At 45.7% G+C, this 20,943-nt stretch overlaps 1 protein-coding gene across 1 annotated transcript in view; it reads left to right on the top strand.

Moving 5' to 3' along the window:
* Positions 1-20,943, top strand: part of TMC2 (transmembrane channel like 2) — a 68,766-nt gene that overhangs the window by 37,758 nt on the left and 10,065 nt on the right. Inside the window, exons 9-16 of the mRNA XM_078443813.2 lie at positions 120-262; positions 1,576-1,723; positions 4,196-4,384; positions 7,040-7,219; positions 8,743-8,892; positions 11,144-11,272; positions 15,239-15,306; positions 16,393-16,632. Coding sequence (XP_078299939.2) covers positions 120-262; positions 1,576-1,723; positions 4,196-4,384; positions 7,040-7,219; positions 8,743-8,892; positions 11,144-11,272; positions 15,239-15,306; positions 16,393-16,632 — 1,247 coding nt within the window. The remainder of the gene's footprint in view (positions 1-119; positions 263-1,575; positions 1,724-4,195; positions 4,385-7,039; positions 7,220-8,742; positions 8,893-11,143; positions 11,273-15,238; positions 15,307-16,392; positions 16,633-20,943) is intronic.

Below are 20,943 nucleotides of genomic sequence, written 5' to 3'. Positions count from 1 at the left end.
TTTCTCCTCTCAGACTCCCATTAACCCCCTGAGAAAGACATTCCCGGCAGAATGAAAGTGTCTGGTGACTATATGCACGAAGCTTACAAACCCGGAGCGTTTGATCTGCTGTCCCACAGGGCTACATCAAGTATTCTGCTCTCTTCTACGGCTACTACAACAACCAGAGGACTATCGGGTGGCTGAGGTACAGGTTACCCATGGCTTACTTTATGGTGGGGGTCAGCGTGTTCGGCTACAGCCTGATGATTGTCATTAGATCGTAAGTATGACCGTGTCTTTCACAGGCTTTTCATTTCCTTCACGCAAACATCCCGCTCCTATGGCCACTCTGTGCCTGCTTACCTTCCTGTGGGAATTTAGAGAGAAAATAAGGAAACAAAGAATGCAGATATGGATTGTCATATGTAGTATGAAAGGCATAAACAGGGTAATAGGGGAAGTTTGGGGAAATGGGATAGAAGCATCTTTACATGATGCTGAGAACTGCCAATCGCACTGAAAGTCTGGGGGACAACATTTTACGCAAAGGAAGAGCATGTGCAAAGGGCCTGAGGCAGCGAATATCCTAATGAGTTCCAAAACCTGTCAAAAGGCCAGTGTGGCTTGAGAGGGAGCAAGCACCTGATAAGGTAAGACCAGAGAAGTCTTTGAGGTCTGTTTTTGCTTTCCCTGGAGCTCAGCTTCCTCAAAAAAAAAACAAAAAACCTCTCCTGCTCCTCTGTAACTCTAGCTTGCATGTCAGCACTGAGCCCCTCGCTTATCGACAAAACAGCGCAAAGGAACGTATATGGTGCGATTAACGATAGGTTAACGATGGTGTCCTCTCTAGTCCCAACTCCACCTGTCTCTGTGGTCAGAAATGGCCTTTTAATTCGTCGGTGCCTCTTCATTTATATTCTCTGAAGAAAAACCTTGGCCCATGAATTGCCTTCTTCGAAGCCAGGGTACCCCAATCAGCACAGGCTGGTGCAGGGTGGGGGACACCGTCTCCTGCACAAACCTGGCTACCAAGGCCCACCCACCCTTCAGCAAGGCCGTAAGAGGTCACTCCTCCCAGAAGCGTACGAGTAGCTGTGTCTGCAGGAGAAGAGTGGGGCACTCTGGGAGCCTGGATAGGACTCTGAAAGGGCAGTGTGCGGGCCCAGCATGGCTTTCTATCACATCATCTCGGGGGAAAACGCTGCCGTCCGCCAGGGCCTGCGCTGAACGTGACAGTGACCTGTCACCAGGTGATAGGCAGCCGTCCGGCCAGCCCCATCAGGCAACAAAGAAAAGCAAGGAGATAAGCTTGGCCCTCATGTTGTTACATTTTCCCCCTGCTATTATCCCAGATAAGTACAGAGACATGGAATGTTTCCCCCATGAACCAGAAAGCTAACTAAGCCCCTGGAGTAGCAAATCCCGAAAGCCAACACATGAGACGGAGAGGCACGACCTGTCCTGGCTATCGTTAGCCCAGTTCAAATCGTCTTGGCTCTCTCCTCCCCATTGGATGTCTGCCACCTGTGCCCCAGACGCGCTGAGGCCAAGGTTCCCTGGGCAGTCATGACAGCAGTGGTGTGCACCCTACAGGATGGCCAGCAATACCCAGGGCAGCGCAAGCGAGGGGGAGAGCTCTAACTTTACCTTCAGCTTCAAGATGTTCACCAGCTGGGATTACCTGATCGGGAATTCAGAGACAGCCGACAACAAGTATGCCTCCATCACCACCAGCTTCAAGGTAGGTGCCTAGAGTAGTTCCCACTTCCTGGGGGGAGCTTCGGGTCCCGCCGGTCATTAGGGGACTTCACCCAGCTGGGGCATGGTGGATAAGATCCCCCAAGTAATTTGTGGTAAGAGCTCTACCAGAGGTGTGGGCCTAGCTCTCAAGCCTTCCGGAAAGGATGCTCAGGACTGATACCCACCATCTGTTTTTTAATATGGCGGAGACTCATGGATGCTGAGACCTGGTCCTGCCTGTTTCTTCGTGGAACTGTTTTCTGCAAGAGGGAGTAGAAGGACTCAAGTGAGGCTGCAGTTCTCAACCTGTTATGCATGATGGAATCACCTCAGCAGCTTTAAAAATCTTTTGGACCCAAACCCCCAGAGATTCTGGTGTCATTGGTCAGGGGCTGGGGAATTCCTGGCAAAGGATTCTTTCGAAGCTCTCTGAGAGATTAGAAAACCTATTAGAAAGAGTAGCGAATGCTGGTTGTGGGAGTCAATTAAATGTGCAACTCCAGGGGCGCCTGGGTGGCTCAGTCGGTTGAGCGTCCGACTTCTCAGGTCATGATCTTGTGGTTCGTGGGTTCGAGCCCCGCGTCGGGCTCTGTGCTGACGGCTCGGAGCCCGGAGCCTGCTTCGGATTCTGTGTCTCCCTCTCTCTCTGCCCCCTCCGCACTTGTGCTCTGTCTCTCTCTGTCTCTCAAAAGTGAATAAACGTTAAAAAAAATTTTTTTTTTTAAATGTGCAGCTCCATACTTAATTATCTCATTGATTTGTCACAAAAGATATGTGAGGTGGCCTATACATCTCTATTTATTTTAAAAAATAGAAGCAGACCTAAGGGTAAGCAAATGAATGAAGGCAGAAACTGGTATAACAAAGCACTGTGCATCTTATTTTTTCCTCCATGACTGTAAACACCATTCAGAGCTATTGATAGTTCAATATTTCCCCCATGCGACCAGTCACACTTTCTTTCCTCACGACCTGCCAAAGGTCAGATGCATGACGTCAGTGTGCTTGTCTTCTTCCCTCCCCTCTCTCCTTGCCCTTCCTGGCCGAAGAGGGCTGCTGCAATGCAGACAGACGGCAGGGGCACCCACCAGGGGCAGAGCTTGGGCTCAGCAGCTCACTACATGGGTTTCATGAGCCCACAGTCCTGACAGCTTGGCAGTGGGAAGCTCAGGGAGCTGCCTGGGTTCTCCTCCCTTCTCCTTCTCCCAGCACTGGGGGCCCATTGACAGAGCATCCAAGGGCAGGAAAGGGATCAATGAGGGCTCTGCCTCTTCCTCCAGGCCTGTCTGAGAAAGACAAAGAAGGTCAATGCCTATGAAGCACTTTAAACATCTGGGAAGGTGAAAGCTGCTTCTCTGAGTCTATTAAAACCAGGGATAAACCCTTACGTAACAGGACATGTGCCAACAGCATGAGCTGAGGTATATTAACGGGTTGATAAATTAGTTAAATCTGAACCTGAATATAGTAACTGTTTATTGAGTGGAAAAGTCTCCTTCCAGGTGCTTTGGAAACTGGGAGGCCTCATTTACCATCTTTGGTCTGCCAATATACTGCCATCTTGTGTCTTCATAGAGAATTACAGATGCAGGATGCAAAGTTTACAATAAAAAAAAAAATCTATTGTATTTTTATATACTAACAGCAAACAATTAGAAAAAATTTTTTAATTCCATTTACAATAAAATTACATGAATTACATAAAATTCTTAGGAACAGAGTTAACGACAACAAATATACAAGATGGCTACACCAAAAAATATGACATTTCTGAAAAAAATTAAGAAACCCTAAATAAATAGAGAGATATACCATGTTCATAGATTAGAACAGGGATCAGCAAACTCTGGCCCAGGGGAAAATCCAGCCTCCTGCCTATTTTTTTAAATAAGATTTTATTAAAACAAAGCCATGTCTATTTATTGCCATATTGTCAAAGGTTGCTTTCATGGAGTTGTGAGAGAGACCCTTTGATTTGCAGAGCCCAAGCTATATACTATATGGCTCTTACTAGAAAATGTTTGCTGGCCCCTGGATTAGAAGACTCAATATTCTTAACATTTCATTTTAATCTATTTAATCTATAGTTTTAAAACAATCCCAGTCAGACAGTTGCTGAAATCTTTCCAGGCCTTAGTATCTGAGATATGGGTAATAATAGAAACTACTCCATTGGTTTGTTTTGGGGATTAGGAGAGATAATGCAAAGCAAGGGTTTAGTACCACGTCTGGCATATAGTAAGCATTCAATAAATCTAAGCTTTTGTTATCACATGTTCCAAAATAGCAATAACAATAAGCTATATCGTCTTAAAGAAAATGATTCTCCATAGGGCAACAGTGCTCTGCACCACCTCCTTTGTATTATTTCATTTATGAAAATATAGTAAATAGTCATCTCAGGAACCCAACAACAATGGTTCCTGTTGGTTCCTGGCCTGTAATTATTCACATCTCATTTCCACACATTAAGGAATCGATAGTGGATGAACAAGAGAGTAACAAAGAAGAAAATATCCATCTGACAAGATTTCTCCGGGTCCTGGCCAACTTTCTCATCATCTGCTGTTTGTGTGGAAGTGGATACCTCATTTATTTTGTGGTGAAGCGATCGCAGGAATTCTCCAAAATGCAGAATGTCAGCTGGTATGAAAGAAATGAGGTAAAGAGGACATCTCTGTGGAAGTGAATATTGAGGGCAAACACAGAAATTATACTCATTCCTATGCCATTCTGCTGAATTAATTGAAAATCTGGATTATGGGACATGTTTTAAAGAGTGAAATTACATCCCTTTCTAGTCAGGTAGCATGAGCATTTGAACCAAGAGTCACCTCTTATAAGGCTTTTGTAGGTTGATAAAGCTCCATTATAATTAGCATGTCAGTCAACTGAATAGTCAGTTGTCCTAGCACCAATTATTAAACAGGTGATCCTTTCTTCACAGCTCTACAGTGCCATACATCAAAAATCAAGTATCTGTTAATGTGTGGGTGTGATTCTGGGATCTCTAATCTATTCCATTGGTTTATTTACCTGTTCCTGCACTAAAAACACACTGATAAACTATGGCTTTATAGTACGTATTGATATCTGGTAGACTGAGTTCCCTCCCAACAAGATCCACAATAAGATGCATTGAAGTTTCATTGTAATTATATTAAATCCGTAAATCTCTTTTGGCAATTTAACATCTTAGTAGCTAGCAAAAATGGCTACATATTCTTCCCCTTATTGTATTCCTATATTTGTTTGCAATATGATTTTCTAACTCCTCTCATGAAGAGGTGGAATCTGTTTCCCCATCCCTTGAATCCAACTAGGCTTGGCCATGTAAGCTCCTTTAGCCAATGAGACAGTAACACCCATGATATAAGCAGACTTGAAAAGGGCTTGTGTATTAGAACTTACTCTCTTGGAAACCCCGAGACCTCCACCATGTGAATAGTTCCAGACTAGCCTATTGAATGATGAGAGATACAGGACCCATTTATCTCATCATTCTACATTATAGCCAGCCAATGACCAGACATATGAATGAAGCCATCAACCATCAGCTGACCACGGACACACAAATGAATCCAGGTGAGGCCAGCAAAAGAACCACCTACCTAAGCCCAGAGAACAAAATACTGACCCACAGAATCATGAGCTACATAAATTAAATAAAAAGAATCTATTTCCTCCCACAAAGCCAGAAAGGATAAAAAAAGAAATATGGAGCTTATAGGACAAATGTAAAGCACAAAATCAGACAGATTTAAATCTAAATCTATCAGTGATTACAATAAATGTAAATGGATTACAACTACAGTTTAAAGGCAATGATAATTGGATTGAATTTTTTAAAAACTACATGCTATTTACAATGAACCTATCTAAAACATCAGGTCACGAAGCTGTGAGGGGGATACAAAAGATGCTTGAGATGGATTCTGCCCTTAAGTGGATTTTGCAGTTTCTTTAGGAAGCAGACTTGACAAGAATAAACCAAAGTATGAACAGAAATAGGCTGGAATAGTGATCAAATAAGATGTTTTGGGTTACAGATGTGTGGCAGGTGGAGAGGCCTATGTGAGCTGGAGAGACAGAGGGAGTTTGTGGCAAAGGCAGGAATTAGGCTGTGCATTAAAGAAACATGTGAAGAAAGGTAGCGGTGGAAGAAGTGCAGTGATGGCTTTCCAGGTGGGAAGAACTGCATGAGCCCGTGTGAAGGTATGAAGATGATGAGAAACCAAGCCAACAGTCAGTGTGACAGAATGTGAGGGAGTCAGAACCAGCCCAGAAGAGTTGACCCACCTGTACCTTGGTCAGCAGTTTAAGGATTTACTCTCCACTAGATGAGCAGTTTTAATTTCAGAAAGAACGTTCTACTGTGGTCAGGTTCAGTTACACGAGTAGGATTCTCCCAAAATTGGAGCCAAAATTTAATGCTTACGAGGCTCTGGGCTAGTAGACTTACATCCATCATCTATTCTGACTCTCACAACAAGAACTGTCTTTCCCACTTTATATGTGAAGAAACGAGCCTGAGCTCCTATCTCTGAAGAAATTATGTAACTTTTCCTAAATTACAAAACCAGCAAATGATAGAGCTGGGGCTCAATCCCAGAGAGCTGACTCCAAATGGCATACTCTATTTTTAAAATTTTTTGTTAAGTTTATTTATTTTTGAGAGAGAGAGAGAGAGAGAGAAGAGATGAAGAAGGGACAGAGAGAGAGAGAGAGAGAGAGAGAGAGAGAATCCCAAGCAGGCTCTGCACTGTCAGCACAGAGCCCGACATAGGGCTCAATCTCATGAACCGTGAGATCATGACCTGAGCTGAAATCAAGAGTCAGACCATTAACCGACTGAGCCACCCCAGCACCCTGAAATGCGATACTCTTAACCACACCTCCCTGCTATTAGTTCCCTCCTGTGATTTGAGCTCCCTGTCTTCCATGCTCCTGAGATAAGAGCTACCACAGTGACTCTTGCCCAGCTCATGACTTTTACAGAACACAAAACACTGTTCCATATGTTAATTCATTTATTTCTCAAAGAAAGTTTGTTATTTCTATCAAGACTAATGGCAACATCATGAGAGCAACCAGTCACAGAGCAGGTATGATGTGTGGGACATACAGTGACTGCTCAGGGTGTGTTGGTCCCTTAGCCAAGGCCATACAGCAAGTTGTGGAGACCAGAGGGCATCTCCAGAGGCAGAGGAGGGGGCAAGAAGGAGACGGGGATTCATGGCCCTAGGGAGTGCAGAGACAGTGGCCAAGCAAGTGATATTAGTGGCACAAGTAATCCAGGCTTTCCTGATTTTCTCAGGTAGAAATTGTGATGTCCCTGCTTGGTATGTTTTGTCCCCCTTTGTTTGAAACCATCGCTGCCCTGGAGAATTACCACCCACGCATTGGACTGAAGTGGCAGCTCGGACGCATCTTTGCACTCTTCCTGGGGAACCTCTACACATTTCTCCTGGCCCTGATGGATGATGTTCACCTCAAGGTAAAGACCACAAACTCCCCCTAATCCCTGGTGACCACCAAATTTCCTTTTTCCACTGTAATAATTTCCTTATGAGTAATTCCTATTAAGCGAAGAAACTTTGGAAAGTTGAGGAAATGAAAATGAAGAAAAAAATATCCCCAGAATCCTATGACCCAAAGACAACCATTGTTAACATTGCGCTGCAGGTCTTTACAGTTTTTTCCTTAGTTGTCTTTTTTACATCATATACATGTCATTTGGTCCCTTAATATTTTATCTGCAGCCTCTCCTATGTTGTATCGTAGCTGCCATAAATGTTTACCAGCCAAGTAAGTGTCCATTGAGATGATATGGTATGATTGACCCAACCTTTCATCACTGCTCACCTGACGGTTATGGAGCACCCATTATGTCAGGCCCTGAAGGTACAGCAGACAGCAAGACACGGTGCTGTTCCAAGGGTATTCACATCTAGGGTGGGAGACAGACTCGTTCATTACAGCGTGCTGTGGCATGTGCTTCGATGGGGGCAAGCCCAGGCAGCATGGCAGTGCATAGGAGGGACTCCAGATTTCCCCTGCCCAACCTGAGAGTCTTACAAGACACTGGAAAAACCAGAGGGAACAGCTGGTGCAAACAAGGAACTGCAGGATGGCTAAGAAAGGAACGGAGGGAAGAAGGGGAAAATGAACCTAAGGGAAGGGTCAGATGATGATGGTCCTCTTCCCAACCCTTTCCTCCTCATTATTGGGCTGCATGAATTTTTACCTGAGGTTATCAGAAAGCTATTGGAAGGTTCTAAGCATGGAAGTAATTGTATCTGGCCTTTGTCTACCCCTCCACCTTCATTTCTGGCTTTCCTCCTACCCCAGTGAACTGCTCTATTCTCCTGAACCTCACATTTCTTCCCCAGGACAAAAATTTCTCTTGCCTGTCTCTCCACCCTTCTCCCCTTCTTTGACTAGTTGACTAATCCTCCCCGAGGTTTTGTCTCAGATGTCACTGCCTCCAGGAGATTCTCTGTGGCCCCCAGGGTCTGATGTGGATTTCCTTGGTCCCCAGAGGATATTTCCCATAGCTCTTATCCCTCTGTTCTATAATTGACTGTTCGTCTCTGTCACCTACTAGACTGTGAACTTTCTGAGGAAAGCCTGTCTCTCTTGTGCACTCTTGTGTCACCCTGCCTTGCATGCCCAGAATAGACTCTCAAAGTATTCTCAAAAGAAGAATGAACGACTGGATAGATGGATGGATGGATGGATGGATGGATGGTTGGATGGATGAATGGATGGATGGGTGGATGGATGGATAATAACTTAGAAAAGATAACTTCGTAGAAAAGACCCAAGGACTTCAGCCAAATGCCCCCCTCTCCTGTACAGACTGAAAGGCTGGGAAGGTATTCTTATAAAGACTGTTGTGGGGTAGGACAGAGGCTAGGTGGTAGGATAGTGGCATATTCTGCTTTAATTGTTGTTCCCATGGAAACAGTTGGACCATCCTTGGCTCCTTCCAATCCACATCTCCATCTTCCATTTTAGCTTTCTAATGAAGAGAAAATAAAGAACCTCACTCACTGGACTCTGTTTAACTATTACAACTCCTCGGGTTGGAATGAGAGTGTCCCCCGGCCACCCCTGCACCCTGCAGATGTGCCCCGGGGTTCTTGCTGGGAGACAGCTGTGGGCATTGTGAGTAATTATGCTTCCCTGAAAAAGTGATCCCTGTTCTCAGTTCTTTGTTATTTCTTCCTTGATGTTTCTATTTTTTTTTTTTTATTTTTTTTTTTTAAATTTTTTTTTTTTCAACGTTTTTTTATTTATTTTTGGGACAGAGAGAGACAGAGCATGAACGGGGGAGGGGCAGAGAGAGAGGGAGACACAGAATCGGAAACAGGCTCCAGGCTCCGAGCCGTCAGCACAGAGCCTGACGCGGGGCTCGAACTCACGGACCGCGAGATCGTGACCTGGCTGAAGTCGGACGCTTAACCGACTGCGCCACCCAGGCGCCCCTGATGTTTCTATTTTTAAGCCACCAAAATGTCAAGCCAGTATTTCTTCGGAAAGTTTCACCTTTTCTCTTCTCCCTTTTTTTTCAGCATCCCACATATTTCTCTGAATGCTCTGTTCAGCGGTCTAATGCCACTTGTATTCATTTAGAGTTTACTGCAGATTTCACTGAAAGCCTGTACCCGGAAATAATGAACCAATACTCCTAAAAATTTCATGCAGGATCCGTGTGTGTATATGCCTCTGTGCATTTTTGTAAAGAGAATTAATGGTTCGGATTAGTCTCAACAATTAATAACTACCCTTTCTCCTAACCACTGTCACCACTGTTCCTGTGGGTCGCACAGTGTGGACTTCAAAGGCTAATGTCTTTTGCCTTCCTGGGCAGACACTTAAAGTATTTGCTGGCAACACAGGGATCAGCGGCCCTCTTTTCCTCAATTTTTGCACAGGATTTCTATTCGTACGCCACCCCACTGAGAGGCAGAGTTTATCACTTCTTCGTGGGCTCCCTGAAGAACCCACTCACATCCACCCGCATCAGACAACAGCGTTTTTAACTGAGGATGGCGAAGTACAATGAAGGAGGGGATTACATCACTCAGTCCATCAAACACTGCCTATCAATCCACGAGCAGATGTTTTCCTGCTGCACGGTGTCCTTCCCATGTGGCCCTGGGGGGCCTGTTCTCCCTCCTGCCCCCCGAGCCTTCCCTCCATGGAGGGCTCAGACTCACCATTTCTTGTCTCCTCCAGTCCAGATTCCCCCATACTCTTTAAATCCTCCTCTTCGTTATTGTACAAAGCAACCCAGCTTCCCTAGCTCATGCATTTCTAAAGCCCTCACGTGTGTAACAGAGAAAGCGTCTTCAAGTCAATAAAACCCACCCTCCTTAGAAGGCCGAAGAGAGTTTATTACCTACATGGTTCCTTTGGAGTATTCTGCGATAGAATGTCTCATTTCCTGCCTGGGTGCCCATCACCGTTCCAAACACTGATTAAAGCTTGTCTCTTTCTGAACCTGTAGCAATGACGAGTGTGAGCTGTTACGTACTGCTCACCTGTACCCTCCACCACCTCCACCCCAGGCCCCAGAGCATCACCTTGCCCAGACGTGGAGACCTGATACACGTTGATTTGTCTTTTACTTAGGAGCATTAACTTGAATTATTATTGAGGAATACTACCGAAAACTCATCAGCCGTTCATCCAGCATTTATTAATCACCTTGGAGGATGCAAACAATGAATAAAGCAGACCCTGTGCCCCATAGGAACTCCAAGACGTCTTAAAAATTGTGATAATGCCTGGTGGATCTTTTCCACTTTTTTTAAATTAATAAATTATATTCACCCCATAAAGCAGAGAAAAGCTTTGCTTTTGGCTCTTCCATTATGTGCCTCGTGTAAAATCTGCATTATTATCTCCATATAACAAGCAAAACATCCAATTAGCAGGAGATGAAGAATGCTGGCTGTTGTCCTGAGGGCAAGTGGTCAGATTCAGTCTTAGCTGGGGGCAGCTGCACGTCAGAGGAGGTGGGGGAAGCAAGGAGGAAGACTTCAGATCCTCTCTCTGTGCAACAGTGCTGATAACTACCATATACTGGGCCTTGCCAATGTGCCGGGCAATTCGCATGCATAATCACTAAGCTTCCCAATAACCCTGCAAGGCTGATATCATTATCAGCTTCGAGAGGCTCCGAGATTATTCCAAAGCAATGCAATTGGTAACTTGTAGAGCTAGGGCCTAAAAATAAACATTTTCCAAAGCCAAGGGGCCTTTGTCTGCACTACCTCTCTGTCACCAAGAACCAGAAGGTCGCAGAGAAGATTCAGGTGGGTGAGGAAGACTTTGCGTGGCTGCAGTCCATTGGAAGGGATCGGCAAGGTTTGACCTTAACCATGCCCTTTTCCTGTGTTCCCCCTTGCAGGAATTCATGAGGCTGACGGTGTCTGACATGCTGGTAACCTACATCACCATCCTGCTGGGGGACTTCCTGCGAGCTTGCTTCGTCCGGTTCATGAACTACTGCTGGTGCTGGGACCTGGAGGCTGGGTTTGTAGGTCACCGTTTCAGGGACATTTCCGCAGGAAGGCATCTCAGCCATCCTGTCTGATATAGCCAGACGCATTCCGAGGCATTTATTTAGATAATTGATGCCAATCTCTGCTCTGTGAAGTATTGAAGTATCCCACGTGTATGTCCTTTAAGTGTCATATTTGCCTTCTCAGAGGAAACTCCACTTCCCCCATGCCCCCGTGTAATTAACAATGCAACCTTCCTATCCGGGAAATGGGGGCATTTGGTCTGGGGAAAAGTGGAGCCCATGCTTCAGTGCTGAGCAGACGGTAGTAAAGAAATGCCACAGTGGCATCGCCTCTCATTCGAGAAGGCAAAGAACACCAGCCTTTGAAGTCCGCACTGAACAAGCGATGGGAACGGTAATGGAAGTGGATGAGGGGACAAGGTAGCTCGTAATTTTTGAGACTCTGTGAAATCTCGGGGTGGGAGAGGGCAGATGTGGACATGACTGTTTCAGAAAGTCTTGGAACACCCAAAGAACACAGTCGCCATTGGTGCAGTCTTCTGGATTATGCTTTGAGACACCTCTTTGGACTCATTCCCTCCACCTGGAATACTCCTCTTCGCCACCTACCTAGGAAACTGCTCGTTCTAAATGTGGGTCATTTCCCCTCTGGGTGGCCTTCTGTGATATGGCAGAATCTCTGGCCTCATCCATCCTGTGTGTGGCTCTCTCACAACTCATCACTCACTGACCCTGTAGTCACTGGTGTTGGGGTGGGGGGCACTTTCCCTGAACTGAGCCCCATATCTTGTTTACCTGAGTCGTTTTCATCCTGGCCTGCAATAGAATTAGCCTGGCCTAGGTAAGGGCTCCAGTACAGGTTTGTGTCATATTTTTTTTTTCTTTTAGTAACCAACCACAATGTTACACAAGCCTCTTCAACTCCTCCTCATAGCAAGGAAAACTTCATAATTTTATCTGAGAACAAGAGTAATGAACTTTGTGCTCAAAGAGAATGCCATCTTTATTTTTTTGTTTAAAAAATTTGTCGGGGCGCCTGGGTGGCTCAGTCGGTTAAGCGGCCGACTTCGGCTCAGGTCACGATCTCGCGGTCCGTGAGTTCGAGCCCCGCGTCGGGCTCTGTGCTGACAGCTCAGAGCCTGGAGCCTGTTTCAGATTCTGTGTCTCCCTCTCTCTGACCCTCCCCTGTTCATGCTCTGTCTCTCCCTGTCTCAAAAATAAATAAAAACGTTAAAAAAAAAATTTTTTTTTTAATTTTTTTTCAATCTTTATTTATTTCTTTTAATTTTTTTTAACGTTTATTTATTTTTGAGACAGAGAGAGACAGAGCATGAACGGGGGAGGGTCAGAGAGAAAGAGACACAGAATCTGAAACAGGCTCCAGGCTCCAAGCTGTCAGCACAGAGCCCGATGCGGGGCTCAAACTCGTGAAACGCAAGATCATGACCTGAGCTGAAGTCGGCCGCTTAACGGACTGAGCCACCCAGGCGCCCCAAGGAAAAAATTTTTAATATTCATTTTTATTTATTTTGTTTATGAGGGGGGGAGGGGCAAAGAGAGAATTCCAAGCAGGCTGTGCTCTGTCATTGCAGAGCCTGACATGGGGCTCAATCTCATGAACCATGAGATCATGACCTGAGCCAAAATCAACAGTTGGATGCTCAACTGACTGAGCCACCCAGGCGCCCTGGGGTGAGGAAAAAGTTTCTAACCAGGACACAAAACCCAGCAGATGAGAAGTTTTTTGGGTTTTTTTGTTTTTTTTTTAATATATGAAATTTATTGTCAAATTGGTTTCCATACAACACCCAGTGCTCATCCCAAAAGGTGCCCTCTTCAATACCCATCACCCACCCCCCCCCCACCCCCCATCAACCCTCAGTTTGTTCTCAGTTTTTAACAGTCTCTTATGCTTTGGCTCTCTCCCACTCTAACCTCTTCTTTTTTTTTCCTTCCCCTCCCCCATGAGTTTCTGTTAAGTTTCTCAGGATTCACATAAGAGTGAAAACATATGGTATCTGTCTTTCTCTGTATGGCTTATTTCACTTAGCACAACACTCTCCAGTTCCATCCACGTTGCTACAAAGGGCCATATTTCATTCTTTCTCATTGCCACGTAGTACTCCATTGTGTATATAAACCACAATTTCTTTATCCATTCATCAGTTGATGGACATTTAGGCTCTTTCCATAATTTGGCTATTGTTGAGAGTGCTGCTATAAACATTGGGGTACAAGTGCCCCTATGCATCAGTACTCCTGTATCCCTTGGGTAAATTCCTAGCAGTGCTATTGCTGGGTCATAGGGTAGGTCTATTTTTAATTTTCTGAGGAACCTCCACACTGCTTTCCAGAGCGGCTGCACCAATTTGCATTCCCACCAACAGTGCAAGAGGGTTCCCGTTTCTCCACATCCTCGCCAGCATCTATAGTCTCCTGATTTGTTCATTTTGGCCACTCTGACTGGCGTGAAGTGATATCTGAGTGTGGTTTTGATTTGTATTTCCCTGATAAGGAGCGACGTTGAACATCTTTTCATGTGCCTGTTGGCCATCCGGATGTCTTCTTTAGAGAAGTGTCTATTCAAGTTTTCTGCCCATTTCTTCACTGGGTTATTTGTTTTTCGGGTGTGGAGTTTGGTGAGCTCTTTATAGATTTTGGATACTAGCCCTTTGTCCGATATGTCATTTGCAAATATCTTTTCCCATTCCGTTGGTTGCCTTTTAGTTTTGTTGGTTGTTTCCTTTGCTGTGCAGAAGCTTTTTATCTTCATAAGGTCCCAGTAGTTCATTTTTGCTTTTAATTCCCTTGCCTTTGGGGATGTGTCGAGTAAGAGATTGCTACGGCTGAGGTCAGAGAGGTCTTTTCCTGCTTTCTCCTCTAAGGTTTTGATGGTTTCCTGTCGATGAGAAGTTTTTAAAAATATTTTTAAATGTTAAATTTCAAATTTCTAAGATTTAACTCTCCCGTATCTGGAATACGTATGTTTCCTCCCTTGATCCATGCCTGACCTTCCTTTCTCTCTCTCTTGACTTCTTCCTCCTCCTCCCCCGCCCCCGTCACCTTTGACCTCCATTCCCGAAGGACAAATGGGGAAGTCGGTTTAAGCATGCTGCATAAGGAGGCCCAACTCCCTAGTGCTCACACACTTTGCGTTCTTTCACATAGCTGACAGATCTCCGAAACTCTGAAAATCAGATTCAGGCTGAAAATAGGAATCTGGCTGAGCTCTTTCATTTCCGTGAACTGCTCTGAGACTAGAGGAAGGTGAAAAGGAGAAAAGAGAATTGAAAGGGTGGTTTAGTTATTTTGTTTGCTTGTTTGCTTTAAGAAAATGTTTATTATGTTTATTTATGTTTGAGAGAGAGAGAGAGAGAGACACAGAGTGCGAGTGGGGGAGGGGCAGAGAGAGAGGGAGACTCAGAATCTGAAGCAGGCTCCAGGCTCTGAGCTGTCAGCCCGACACAGGGCTCGAACTCACAAGTGTGAGATCATGACCTAAGCAGAAGCCGGTCACCTAACCGACTGAGCCACGCAGGTGCCCCTGCCTGTTTGCTTTCAAAACTATGGTTTTATTTGACTCCTCATCTGATTACTCGCATTTGGTTATTTATTCGATTTATGCCTCGGCTATAATTTCAAGATCCATCTCTGATTGGAGCATTGGTAAAATGTTCTCCTAGGGGCTAGTGCCCTCCCAAGAACACACTGTTGGCCTGCAATCCCTAAAAGGTAAAAATTCTCACTTTTTTCATCGAAAAAGTCATTGGAAAAAATTTCAACTTTGACAACTTCAAATCTTCTCTTGAAACGTGGAAAACGTGTTAAAGAAACAGAGCCGTGAAACCCAAGTTTCTTCAGTCACCGGAGCAGGCCCTTTGGGATAGAGTGGCCTTGGCTTGGCCAGTTAGTTGGCTGGTAATAGAGGCTGGCTGATACCTAACGGATTCCTTTCTCTCTGTCTGCCTCCCCCTGCAGCCCTCTTACGCTGAGTTCGATATCAGTGGAAATGTACTCGGTTTGATCTTCAATCAAGGAATGATCTGGTGAGCTCTGCATTTTCTATCTGGGGACCACCTCATCGGGGGAGTCAGAAAAGTGGCATCCCAGGCTTTGCCCCCCAGCTAGCTGGGGAGAGTCTGGACAAATCTTCAGACCTCTCTGAACTGCCTCTTTTGAGATGACAAATAGAGGGCAGGATGGGATGAGAACCAGGGCAGTGTCTGGCCAACCCATGTGCTACCATAGAGTGGGGAGGGGAGGAGAGTAGGAAGAAAGAGAGGGGAATGAGAAGGAGGAAGGAAAAAAGGAAGAAGTAGAGAGGGGAAGAAGGAGGAGAAAAAAAGGGAGAGAGGGAGGAGAAACAGAGGGGAAAGGAAAGAAAGAGGGAAGGAGGGAGAAAATAGGAAGGAGAGGAAGAGTAAAGGAGCCAAGGGGCTCCCTCCTCTGAGACACGAGTTGGAAGAAAAGGCTGCGTAACTTCAGCCAAAGACTTTCAAGACATCCGAGGGCTCTCACCAATTGCCCTCCATAGCAGCTCTATCTCCAACTGAGCCTCAGAGCAATGTGCCCTAACAACTAAGCAAACAGCCACAAGTGATTTGAGACCCCAAATTATATGGTATCTCATTGACAGATAAACTTTTCCTGCAAATGTCCTCACCCAAGGAAAATCTTCAAAATATTTTGTAGCAGCCTAATAAATACTTCATGACTAGAAAAAAAAAAAAAAAAAAAAAAAGACTTCCGAGGGCTCGCCGCAAGCCAGTGTCCAATGCTCTCAATTTAAGGACTCCAGATACTTTTCTGGGCAGCAATGCTGTTTTAGGGGGGCCACGGAGAAATGGACAGGAGGCCAAAAAATTTGCTAGGTGCCTTGTGGCAAGACAGTGGTTAAATCCTGGCCAGAGCCCAAGCCGGGGGTGCTCAGAGCGCCTCCTTCCCCTGAGGAACCGGTGGCCAAGGCTTGGTGAGAAATGTCCTGCTTACGTGGGAGACCCCAGCCCTCGGGACCTGCAGGGAAAGCGGCTAGGCTTTGTGCTCCCAACCGCTCGGTCCCGTTTCCTCCTGTCTTCCTTCCTTGGCCTCTCCTGCTGTTGGGCCAACCAGGTGTGTGATGTCTGTCCTTCCAGGATGGGCTCCTTCTATGCCCCGGGACTGGTAGGCGTCAACGTGCTCCGCCTGCTGACCTCCATGTACTTCCAGTGCTGGGCGGTGATGAGCAGCAACGTCCCCCACGAGCGCGTGTTCAAAGCCTCCCGATCCAACAACTTCTACATGGGCCTCCTGCTGCTGGTGCTCTTCCTCAGCCTCCTGCCCGTGGCCTACGCCATCATGTCCCTCCCGCCCTCCTTTGATTGCGGGCCGTTCAGGTGCACAGGCTTAGTCGCCCGGGAGCAGCTCCTCTCCCAGGGCAGCCCGCTCAGAGAGTGCTGGCTCAGAAGGCCAGGTCTAGCGTCACATCGGGCTGCGAAGGGCCATGGAGCCTTGGGCAAAATCATCAGGGCTGTTCAGTAGAGATTGTTGCAGGGCCGGAAGGGTTCTATGTCTGCGCGATCCAATATGGTAGCACCAGCCACACGTGGCTACTGAGCACCTGAAATGAGGACCGAGACACTAAATTTCTATACTTCATTACAATTCATTTTCACTGAAAGAACGAAAAACATGGCCGAAGGCTACCATGTTGGACAGCACAGCTCTGACCTTTTAACATCTGGATGATCTACCGCCCTGGATTACCTTACTGTAGCATGAGTAATGGGAGATATTCTGAAGACGAAATAACCATATATTTACAAGCGCCTTTCAAGCGTGAAGCAGCCACTGAGACCCTGGCCTGGGTCCCCACGCTCTGCAGAGCATTTGTCAGTGCTGTGGGCTCAGGGGATAAGCCGGGCTAGTTTAGGGGGCTGGGCGTTGCGTAAAGAAATAAATAATTGCGTAAGGAGGTACATTGAGAAGCCATATGTATCTGTTGCTATCTTTCCAAGGGTGAGGCCCCTTGGAAAGAAAGCCATCTCTCTACTTCGTAAGAAGGAGTTCTGTGGTTCAAGCAGTTTGGAACATGCTACCCCTTTCACCCGCCACCTTCTCACTTAGAAATGCTGGAGGCACACTCTTTATTAAAGGATTGGAAGAATCGTACGATAAGATCACGAATGCACACCAGTGTCTCCAGCCTTATTGACCACAGACTCTTTCTTCACGTAACAACCATCCAGGGCCAGGAGTAAGGTGAGGCCAGGAAGGAAGCTCCATGAGGGTGTGATGTTTGCTTCCTCTCTCGCTGCTTCATACGCGGCATCTAGAAGAGCACGTCTGGTTTATGGTCACCGCTCAAGCTAGACCGTTCATGTCACAAAAATTCACTTGTACAGGGAGGGACTTAGGGTTCCAACCAGATCCCGGCAGGCAACATAAATGAACGAGATGGGCAGTATTGCATAACATAAAGTTTTTGCAAATAAAGTGTCATTGGAGCACAGCCACACCCACTTGCTTACTTCTTTTTTTTTTTTTTTTTTTTTTTTATTTTTTTTTGGGACAGAGAGAGACAGAGCATGAACGGGGGAGGGGCAGAGAGAGAGGGAGACACAGAATCGGAAACAGGCTCCAGGCTCCGAGCCATCAGCCCAGAGCCTGACGCAGGGCTCGAACTCACGGACCGCGAGATCGTGACCTGGCTGAAGTCGGACGCTCAACCGACTGCGCCACCCAGGCGCCCCGCCCACTTGCTTACTTCTAATCTACGGTTGCTTTCTCAATATAACAGCAGAATTGAGTCATTCCAACAGAGACCATCCGGTTCAACAAGCCTGAAATTGTTATTATCTAGCTCTTTCCAGAAAAAAAAAAAAAATCACCAACCCCCTGACTTAGAGCATAGACTCTCGAGTCAGCTCTGTCATTTGCCAGCTGGGTCATCTTGAGAAGTTACTTAGCTCCCAACACCACAAGCTAATTGCCTCTAAGATGGAAACAACAGTAGCGCCTACCCCAGAGGGTTGTTCTGAAGATTTAGTGTATTATTTGCCAAGTACTTAAAGGAGTGTGCTAATCCATAGTAAGCCAAGCCTGAGCCCTGGCCAAACTGGGGAGGAGCTGGGACTCATAACAATGCTATGAGGTGGGAGGTATTATCTACACAAGGGCTTAGCTAACTTTTTCTGTAAAGAGCCTGAGAGCAAATATTTTAGGCTTTAGGAATCAAGAGGAAAAATCAAGCATATCACGTAAGTACTGATATAACAAGAGAAAGAGATGGCCACAAAGTTTTTGTTGACGAAATTCAAGATAGGACGACAAGAGAGAGTAATTTTTTGTAATATAGGTCTACCAGTGAAAAGAATGGAGTTCTTTTATGAGAGCGGGCGATAATAGTTCACATAAGAGAGGCTCAAAGTTACTGTTCCCCGTCATCAAACGTCAATTTCACTGCTCAGATGGCCACCTTTGCCGCCCGGATCCATCACCGTACCAGACGTGATGACACATCTCCTCCCATAGGAAAACAATTGCCAGTAAGCTTTCCTGCTGCTAAGCCATCGAACTGCTGTGCAGTAGGGCAAGTCAGAATAGTTGGCTTCCATCTCTTTCCTTTTTTTAAAGTTTTGTGTATTTAACTAATCTCTACACTCCACGTGGGGCTCAAACTCACGACCCTGAGCTCAAGAGTCACACGCTCCTCCCACTGAGCGAGCCAGGCGCCCCTGGGCTTCTGTCTCTGACAAAAACGTACATGTTGGAAAAGGACTAAGTCATGAGAGTGAAAGAAGTTCACCATCGACACTACTGATGGCGATTGCGCGTGACAGATTCATCTATTTTCTGCAAATTACCTACAGCTGAATAAGAGAATGAATAACCGTAGTCTGCACACATCCAAAATTTCACAAGCTTTGTCAATTTGTCCAGCTAAGCCGTCTTCTACTCTACACATACTTCGACTGTTATCAGCTACAGCACGTCTTAGCAGATCCATTTCATTTCACCCACACTGAATTCCATTCCATTCAATGGAATTTGGGATGGAATTCGGGACTAGTTGTATCAAATTAGGGTTTACTTAACTTCTTTGAGAAATTTTCAACCAAATTTGTTCCACACAGTATATTCACAGAAATCAGTCCTTCAGTCACTTCAAACTTGGCATTGATTCCTCAAATGAACAACTGAATAGCATCAGTAACATCTATGGACCCGTCAAGAGCCAAAGAAAAGCGCTCAAACTCATTTGCCGTCCTTTGAATACAACGTTGCTCTCAGTGTCCTCAACTCTTCCAGCAGCTGCTTTTGCCAGAAACTCTAAAAGTCTTAAGCAAGTTTCTTTTCTCCAGATGCATTTCTTCAGCTCCTGCAATCAAACGCAATTCAATTATTGCACCACTGGTCAGTGACGAACATAATTTTGGAAAGCGGAGGAAGGCGGGGGGTGGGGGAGGTGGTCCTTGCTATATAGAGAACAGAAAGCTTAGCTGAATTATGTCCAACAAGTGTATGGAAATCTGAATTTATAAATCATGAACTTGCATGTTTGGCTAAGGAGACTTCTTTTTTTTTTTTTTTTTTTTTTTTATTTATTTGTGGGACAGAGAGAGACAGAGCATGAACGGGGGAGGGACAGAGAGAGAGGGAGACACAGAATCGGAAACAGGCTCCAGGCTCTGAGCCATCAGCCCAGAGCCTGACGCGGGGCTCGAACTCACGGACCGTGAGATCGTGACCTGGCTGAAGTCGGACGTTTAACCGACTGCGCCACCCAGGCGCCCCGGCTAAGGAGACTTCTAAGCAAAGTGTTGAAGGTGCAGCCTGGTTTCTTCTTGCTTTAAACTGAAACGTGAGAGGAAAGAGATAAATTGAGAAAAGAGCTGACTAGAGAAAAGGAACCAGAACTTGATGATTTGGGAAAACCTTATCCAGATTGAAAAAGACCCTAAAAACGAATTCATGGTCAGGAAAGCACACTCGAAAGAGAAAACGAAGGGGCAGCCTGGGCAACTTTTTGCTAGTGCTTCTGAAGAATCAAAAAACCTGAATATTCATTCATGCAGAGGATTTTTTTTAAGCTTGTGACTGGGATCTCTCAACCACCGTAGCGGAAGCCAAAAGTAGAGATAGAATTCTCCAGGAAAGATCTGGGTACCACCCTTTGGTCTAAGGGACTGAATTCCCACAACCTACATGGAAGACCCACCAGGTACTTAAGAATGTTATATAAGCCGGGGCTCCAGGGTGGCTCAGTCAGTTGAGCATCTGGCCTCGGCTCAGGTCATGATCTCACAGTTCATGAGTTCAAGCCCCGCATTGGACTCTGTGCTAACAGCTCAGAGCCTGGAGCCTGCTTCGGATTCTGTGTCCCCCTCCCTCTCTGCCCCTCCCCTGCTCATGCTCTGTCTCTCTCTCTCTCCCTCAAAAATAAATTTAAAAAAATTTTAAGAATGTTATATAAGCCAGCTTTAACTGTTATCTTATGGCCGACTGACCAGTGTATTCATGGAGTAAAGAACTTGTTTTCTGGTTTCCCAGGTCCACAGATAGAGAAGAATTTTGCTCCAAGATGAATCCTATCCAGAGTCGCATCTATACCTGATTTAGATGATGAAATTTGGGGCTTTTGAGCTGATGATGTTTAGATGAGATTTTGGACTTTGGGTTGATGCCATAATGGGCTGCAACTTTGG

This window comes from Panthera onca, chromosome A3, assembly GCF_046562875.1.
Source record: "Panthera onca isolate mPanOnc1 chromosome A3, mPanOnc1 haplotype 2, whole genome shotgun sequence".
In the NCBI taxonomy this organism is placed as follows: domain Eukaryota; kingdom Metazoa; phylum Chordata; class Mammalia; order Carnivora; family Felidae; genus Panthera; species Panthera onca.
The sequence above is the reverse complement of the archived record's forward strand: the minus strand, read 5'-3'. Positions and strand labels throughout refer to the sequence as shown.